Source organism: Cheilinus undulatus, linkage group 1, assembly GCF_018320785.1.
Source record: "Cheilinus undulatus linkage group 1, ASM1832078v1, whole genome shotgun sequence".
Taxonomy (NCBI): domain Eukaryota; kingdom Metazoa; phylum Chordata; class Actinopteri; order Labriformes; family Labridae; genus Cheilinus; species Cheilinus undulatus.
In genome coordinates, this window is record NC_054865.1 from 17,357,999 (window position 1) to 17,366,695 (window position 8,697).

Below are 8,697 nucleotides of genomic sequence, written 5' to 3' on the forward strand. Positions count from 1 at the left end.
TTAAGGGTAACATGAGGAGCCACTCAGCAAATCATCACCCCTAAGCAATTCGCCAAGATGCCAGGAGCAGAATCCAGCCAGGCCAAAAGACTCTTAGCGTTCACAATCCCACTTCCCCAAAACAGCACAAGGGCTCAAAAGATCAAAAGGTGTATCGGTGACTTTATCTGCAAAGACAAATCCGAACATGTGCTTCTATAGAAAAACAGTTTGATCATTATATATCTTTTCTAGCTGTATTTAATTAAATATAAGCAGAAAAGGATTTGCAAATCACTGTTTTATTTTATTCACATTTTAAAGTTTGTTGGAATAGGGGTTTGTATTGTCACCACACTGTTATTGTATTGTATTGCATTGTTCTATTAGCATATTGCATCATAATGTATTGTATCACCATCGTGTTTTTTTTTTATTCAATTTTTAAGACAAATTTGTAGGCTCTACTTGGGATGCGTCCTCCTTACATCTCCTCCATGTTAGCCTGGTCCTCTGGGATGCATAATACCCGTTGTAGTGACTGGCTAACTCTCCAGGTTCCAAAAGTTCATTCTGAGCTTGGCAGATCTGCCTTAGTGTCTTTGCACCATCTGCTTGGAACTCACTGCAGAGCACTTTAAAAATCAAAGAACTGGTTACTGTGGGGCATTTCAAATCATTACTGCTGAATTTCTTGTGCTTTGATTGCACTTGTGTCACCTGACTTTTATGTCCCTTTTCTGATTGATATGATGTATTTTTAACTTGCTAATGTACTTTATGTCTTTTGAATATGTCTGATATCATACATTTTCATTATTTTTATGTTTGACGTCATTGTAAATAGGGGCTCGCCCTCAATGTTTTTTGAGTTTAAATAAAGATAAATAATAAATAAGGGCTGCTCCCATATCAACCAGCTGACCCCATACCGGCTCTCCTAAACACGTCAGCATTAGACTCATGGTCTTTTTCCAATGATACCAAAGAGGAAAAAGGCATCACAAAGGAGTCCACCTGGCACCTCTGGCCATCAGTCAACATTCAGGCCTCACAAGATTATCGTAAGACAAGGGGACTAAGGACTGAAAGACTGACTTTCGTCCACAGATCTGATACCATGAGCGCCACACCGCCTTGCCCTGCAAACCCATTACCCCATGTTTGAGGCCAAGTCCGAGTTTGATCTCAGCTTCTCAGTTAGGGGATCAATGCTGCCAGGACAGGTGAACTGCTCCACAGTTTCCACACTATCACCATTCACAGACACAGATCTCAGCAGCATGCAGGGTGTGCCTGAATGCCTCGTTATTTGTTTCAGCCTCCTCATTCAGGAAGTTCAGAGCCCTCACAGTATAAGTTATCCTGAAATAAACAAATTTTATAGGATACATATTAGACTGACCACTTACACAGCTCCAGTGGTTCAGCTTGTAGCACCCTAAAATGTAATAATTTCCTGATAATGTTATAACACCTCTTCACCTCACAGATTTCCAACAAATCACTACCTCATGAAAACAACCACAATCCAACAAAACAACTTTCAGTAACACTTCATTTGAAGATGGCATAAGCATTCATAACACCTACATACACATTACATGACACCTGACATAAATACAGGCCTACATATCCACTCATAAATGCTTATTATATCACTTTCAATGTCAAGTTGACATCTTACTCTATGTCAAGTAACATAGTGGTCAGCTGACATACTGTCATACTTATAGTTTATTGTGAGGTTTACCTGTACAAGACAGTCAGTTCTTTTACAGTCCAACAGGAAGTTCAGCTTCTATGTGGTTAACACTGTAACAACTGGTTATTATGGTACTACATTACTATTATGATGAGTAGCTTACAGAACAGCTCATGAACATTAAGAAGGCATCAAGTCAGCTAAAATAGGTAGACTAGAAGTATGAATGTCTTTGGAAGCATCAGACTAGTTAACAGTGGTTCATTTAACTTACTGTAAACCAAATATAAATTATAGAGGTTGGACATCTCACCAATAGAAATTAATAACATAACCAGTTAGTCCAACAGTTTCAAAAGAAACATATGCGAGGTGGTAATTCATTCAAACAATATAACTCAACCTTTAGAAACCCAGCTTTGAAGTGTGAGCTTTTGGGAGACTAGTTAGAGTTCACTTTACATCACATCGCTTACACTTGCAATGCTGAAACAGTCATTTATCAGTATCCACGTTCATCAACAATCTATTTCCAGTATATATCTTTGTAGTACCGTAATAACCAGTTGTTACAGTGTTGAAGATGAACTTCCTGTTGGACTGTAAAAGAGCTGACTGTCTTGTACTGGTAAATCTCATAATATACTATGACAGTATGTCAGCTGACCATTATGTCACTTGACATAGAGTAAGATGTCAATTTGACATTGAAAGTGATATAATAAGCATTTGTGAGTGGACATGTAGACCTGTATTTATGTCAGGTGTCATGTAATGTGTATGTAGGTGTTATGAATGCTTATACCATCTTCAAATGAAGTGTTACTGAAAGTTGTTTTGTTGGATTGTGGTTGTTTTCATGAGGTAGTGATTTGTTGGAAATCTGTGAAGAGGTACGTTAAGGGAAGAGTTACCTGGGGTCTCCAGTGCTGCTCAGAAGCTTATCTGAGCTTGAATTCTGGTCTCACAAGGAGGTAAGTCCATCACCCACTCAGTAAGACCAGGATGTAGTTGCATGTCCCTGATTATTTGCACATGTGCATATGGCTGTATGGTACTCAAGGTCTGCAATTTTACCCAATAGTCTTTCTGTTGTTTCAAATCCAGTGTATATAACATTCTTAGATTATTAAAACACAAAATGTAGAACTCTGGACTGAAAATGAACATATTTATTACATTATCTGTCAAGTATTACATTATCAGGTTTGAAAAAAATGTTATTACAATATTAAATATCAGTCAGGATACTTTATTACATTATTGGTGAAGTTATTACATTATTGGGTTTTATTACATTTTTGACTGAGTTAAGGGCAATTTTTTATTACATTATCAGGAAATTATTACATTATAGGAAACCCAGAAACATTACATGATCTATGGTCAATGCTGCAAAAGGCTGTCCAGTAAATTATAGTATACAATCTTATGCCTGTAAGTTTGATCAGTGTTTGAGTCTAATGTTGTTAAGCACATATGAGGTTCTTGTGTTGTTACAGTAGAGTACAAAGGGAGTTAAAGCCACTGCCCTTTTACCCTCAAGACTACACAAGTGCCCCTTTGAATAAGTTTTACTAGGATAGTTTTTTTGTTTTTTCATATGCAGTAATGGAGAAGAGCATTAGTCTCAGCTTATACTAAAATCTCAATGAGGTACTCCTCCGTTTCTTGCCATTTTTTGTCAGCTTGAGGTTGTATTTCTGCTTCTCACACATATCTGACCTGAGAATTATGAGGTCATAAGGAAAGATGTTCAGCTGTATTTCATACAGCATAACAATATGAAGATGAGTACAAGAGGCTCACAGGCTGGAGCAACGTGAGTGCAGGCTAATGGGGGAGCAAGAAGTGGGGATGATCGCACCTCAGAACAGTTCTAGGCAACGGGTAAGTGCATCCATTAGCCACTGCTCTCAGAAACGTCTGTGCACCCTCCTGGGGCATGTGCAGCATGATGTTTTCTTTCCAAATACAGTACGGATACTAAAACTCAAACTATCAACTCTGATGGCCACAGTCACAGAGTTTCTCTGATGATCACTCAACAGTCACAGAGTTACTCTGATGATCACTCAACAGTCACAGAGTTACTCTGACCACTCAACAGTCACAGAGTTACTATGATGACCACTCAACAGTCACAGAGCTACTCTGATGATCACCCAACAGCCACAGAGTTACTCTGACCACTCAACAGTCACAGAGTTACTATGATGACCACTCAACAGTCACAGAGTTACTCTGATGACCATTTAACAGTCACAGAGTTACTCTGATGACCACTCAACAGTCACAGAGTTACTCTGACCGCTCAACAGTCACAGAGTTAATCTGATGACCACTCAACAGTCACAGAGTGTTAGAAAATATAACTAGCAGCTTTACTGTAGCTCCAATAAGGAAACATTACTGTTATAAGGTGCCTCACCTCTTGAGCATATTCGCACTAATTCTTGTAAACTATCTTAAATTAATCTGTCTACCTTCTGTAAATCTGCCCACACCCTTACATATTGTATACTTCTGACCATGTCTAGTCAAACTTTTTCCACATCTTGCAACAATACTATTAATTCACACGGGTTTGTATATACTAGAAAATTAATCTACAAGTGCTTGTTCATATTTAAATGATTTTATACTTTTTTATTTATTTTTTATATTTAATGTTTCATTCTTGTGGACTAAGAGCAAAACTGGGGTCAAATTCCTTGTTGCGTAAGCATACTTATCATAAAATACTGAACAATATACAACTCTCTTCTTCACCTACTCTAAAGATCTATATAAATCTGTCACTCACTCAGTAATCTGTAACTCACTTAATCAGGCCTATTTTATTCACAGTAGCATTAGAGCAGGCTTTACTGTGGTACTAAAGCTACTGCAGTCTGGCCAGCCTTCACTAACAGATGAAGGAAACAAAAAATTTTGAAACAGCACTGACAGGGTGCTTTAAGTCACATCCAGGCCAATACCTGATCCAATGTACTATTTCAATTTCTACTTATCCAGCCTATTAAAAAGGTTGCATCTCTGAAGAGAGGTATGCATAATGTTTCTCAGAGAACAGTGCTGTCAGAGAGAGGGAATCAGGGTTGAGCTGAAGTTCAGAGACCGGGTAAAAAAAAAAAATCAGTGTAGCTTACTGAAGTAAAGATTAATTCTTAGAAAAGTTTTGGCATTTAAAAGCAGAATTTTCCTGTTTTTAAGATTTGTCGTTGTTTGGGAGAAAATAAATTATTTCTCTCTTTTTTGGTTCTAAATTTCCTTTGGTACTCTGCTATTAACTTTTGGCAGCTGTTAAATAAACATTTTTTAGAGATGTATTAGTTGTGAAAATAAGGGCTGACACTGATAATGATGATTAAAATAGCTATTCAGCCAAATTCCAGTGCCAATACCAGTGTTGTTTTTTTGTCATTTATCTTAGTGTAACACTCATTGTGCCAACAGTGTCTCCTATTTTTGACCATGACAAGAGATCACAGCTTTCTAACAAGTGACTTCTTCTGCCCAATAAAGAAATCTCCTATTTGATCCTGCAAACAGTAGTTCTGGATGCCAGCATTAGATCAGTGTGACACAGATAAACATTGTATCAGATAAACATCTGATCATGCCACACTAGGGGCGTAACAGTTCACAGAGGTCACAGTTAGGTTTGTACCTCAGTTTTGGAATAAAGAGTAAAATGATGCTAAATAAAAAGCAACACAGAAACTAATAAGATCTGCATATTTTAAATTATTAAATGAATACAACAGAGAATCAGAATGATAGATGTACATCTAACGCAATGCATCATATGGCTTACAAGTGTGAGGTCACATACAGTAACAGATCACAGTCTGGTTTATGTAAACACAGGAAGGCTTGGTGTGATGAGGCTTTAGCTCTGTTAATACACGAGGTTAGGCTCCTCTACCATATATCGGCACAGAGCCTTTAAAATGTCTTAGCATCCTGGACACCCACAACTTAATGTAGTTATTCTTTCAAACCTTCAGAGAAGAATACTTCATTAAACATAAGCACTTACCAAAATCTGAAATACTCTCATAGTAATTAAAGACAAAATAGATACAATTTCCTGAAGAAACATACAGTCCCTGCTTAAAATCAATATTTCCTCTGGGTTATCATCAATAAACCCGAAGAAGTGTTTGCTGTGATTTTGCTCTGTCTGTAATATCTATATTTTGTTAGTTGAGTCATTTCACATATCAGTGTTTTGCAGGGCTGTGAAGCTGTCAACAGTCTGCAGGTTGGGACATTACAGAAAACTTTTAGGGACCAGCTATGGGCTGCACCAGCTGTGCGTAAGTTCAAACGTAGCCGAGTTTGAACTTAAGTGATAATTTTGAAAGGCGGGACAACCCGGTATAGAATCTGAGGACAATGAGGAGCTCAGTTTACCATGTGATGCTCTCAGCATATTTTTTGAGCATTCAGTATTTTTAAGCTTAATCTAGAGAATTTTTGGGATATTATCTGTCATTGTTTTGGTTTGTTGCCACGAACAAACATTTGCATTTGTATTTAAATCTTAAGAAATATTCCCGTATGGTACCCTGGCACGCCAGATGGATTTGTTTCACAAGTCCATTTGGAAAACCACTCATACAAAGTGTTTGGGAAAGGGCAGAGCCTTTGAAAAAAAAACTGAGGTCCTGGTGGGGCTCAACTTTTCTTGGAAACCCGGTTGGAAATCAATGCTATAGGAATGAAATATTAGATAATTTCTTGTCTCTATATTTAAAAAATGGCAGCCAAGACATGGTAACAACAATTTTTCTGTCTTTTATTTTTGACATTATTTGGTTGAAAGTATGAAGGTCCGATGTTTTAGTTGTTTTGTACTTTAGATCGTTACCAATCATTGAAATAATAGAGGAAAGGCATTTTATGACATGTGGTATTAAAGTATGAATTATCTGACAGGCTTAAAAGCTCATTAGACCACAGTGAATGTTGTTGCTGTCTTATCCTTACACAAACAAATCAATGAATCAATAAAACCCAGACTCTCTCTCCTCTTTCCTGAATTACATCACAGTTTTACACTAAAAAAGAAACTACCGGAGGGCAGCATTCAGACTACTTTAAACAGCCAGTCAAATCAGGACAAAGACTGCAGGATCCAGCATTCATTGTGTTGCACTGCCATGCACGTCGACAGTCCAAGTGCACCATTTCTTGACAAAGATGAACATTTAAATCACTGGTGTGCCCTTTTTTTCCGCCGATATGTCCTGAATGGCTCAGGTGCTCTCGCTTCTGCTTGGCTCATGTGTTTAAGAATGGATGTGCTGACTGTGAGGAGGAAGAGGAGGGGGAGGAGGAGAGCGAGGGAGGGAGGAGAGGGAGGAGGAGGCTCTGCTACTGTAGCAGTGCATCAGCAGAGGTGAGACTACAGCCACTACATCACAGTTTGCACACAGAAGAGAAGGTGACGGAGCTGGAAGCACATGCTCTCAAAGAATATGTTGTTTTGTTCTGTTTAGAGGTCATACCACAGGGCAACGGCGTTTAACCCTACTGAGGTGGCGTGAAGAGAAGAAAGGTGGTGCAGCCAAATCAGTGCACCTGCAGAAAGAGGATACTGTTGAGCCTCTTTCTCAAAGCCAAAGTGCTGCTATTTTTTACCCACCTTACCCCAGCTGCCTCTGTGCCGCCAGAGACAGACCAGGGCTACAGTATGTGTGTCATTAGTGCTGACCCAGATGCTCTGACTGTCCTGTGACTGCGATGCACTCCCAGAACAACTCCCAGACACTAATAATAAGCTCTGTCATGAACATGCATGCACAATTCAAGTAGGACAAAGAGGAAGTTGATACACAAAGTTGAAGCTGGAATGGCTGCAGAGGAGAAGCAGGATCACAGTCTGAGCAGGGACACAAAGGACTAGACAGGTTTTGGTCTGGGGTGGAAACACTCACTTAGGTAAGAGAGAGAGAGTTACATCACATAAAGCAAAGCCTGCACAGACCAGCATCAACACAGACCCTCCAGCAACACATCATGCGTGCTGTTAGTGAGGCTGAGGGCAGTAATCCTGATCACAGGCAGCCTGGACACTTCGGGTATTCCCTGACTGCAATGCAAAAACAGGCTGCTGCATGCTTACATATGCATGTGATTTAAATATAAGTTTTTATTCCCTAAAAAAATGATAGCGCAAAGGTATTAAGTCGACCACAGCTCCATGCATTCATCCTGTGAATCATGCACCCAGCAGCAATAAATGTGCGGATTACAAAACGCTGCCTGAGCCAAACAAAAGATCCATTTCCCACCCTGTGTTTCCCAACTCTTCACAATGGATGTCACTCAGTTTAGTCTGGATTAATGCAACAAAACAGCGTGCTATTTCTGCGGTGTGCTGCTTACCCTCTGCGGCCACAGCGCACCGGACAACAAGTAAAAGCATTCCCACAGACAGCACACAGTGCCCGAGCATCCCCGCTGCTCCGGTTCGCCACCTGGTCCTCAAACACCTCCCCTCTCCTCCGGCATCAGGGCGCCCACCGGGGTCGTCTCCTCCGGCTCCCACCACCACCGATACTCTGGGGTGACCTGCCCGTCGCCCACTCCTCACACCGGGAGCCATATCCAGTGGATAAGTTGCTGAAGTTTCGGCCGTAAATAATACATTGGATCGATCTTCGTGCGTGAACGGGGGAAACACAGCGGTCCCGCGGTCTCGTCGTGCTGTCCAGGGCTGGAGGGGGATTTTGCGGGGTTGGTGGTGGTGGTGGTTGTGGTGGGGAGGGGGGGACGCGGTGTTGGAGGGAAATTAAGAAATGCGCCCTATCGCTCCGCTGCGCTCGGTCCACCCAGCATCATCATCGCGGTGTGGCGCAGGGCGGCGCAGAGCTCACTTTGCCAAAGGTTTGACATCGAGCTGTGGATGAGAGGCTGGATCACACTGACCTGAGGCACACCAAGGCTGAACGGGGGGGGGGTACTGTCACTCAGAATTTTGGGGGGATTTGGAGGCTGGA

At 40.6% G+C, this 8,697-nt stretch overlaps 1 protein-coding gene across 1 annotated transcript in view; it reads right to left on the reverse strand.

Annotated features, from left to right (window-relative positions):
- kiaa1549lb (KIAA1549-like b) overlaps positions 1–8,367 on the reverse strand; it is a 140,591-nt gene extending 132,224 nt beyond the window's left edge. The window contains exon 1 of the mRNA XM_041792076.1: positions 8,084–8,367. Within this exon, the coding sequence (XP_041648010.1) occupies positions 8,084–8,303 (220 nt within the window). The 5' untranslated portion in view covers positions 8,304–8,367. The remainder of the gene's footprint in view (positions 1–8,083) is intronic.
- Positions 8,368–8,697: the final 330 nt, after the last annotated feature.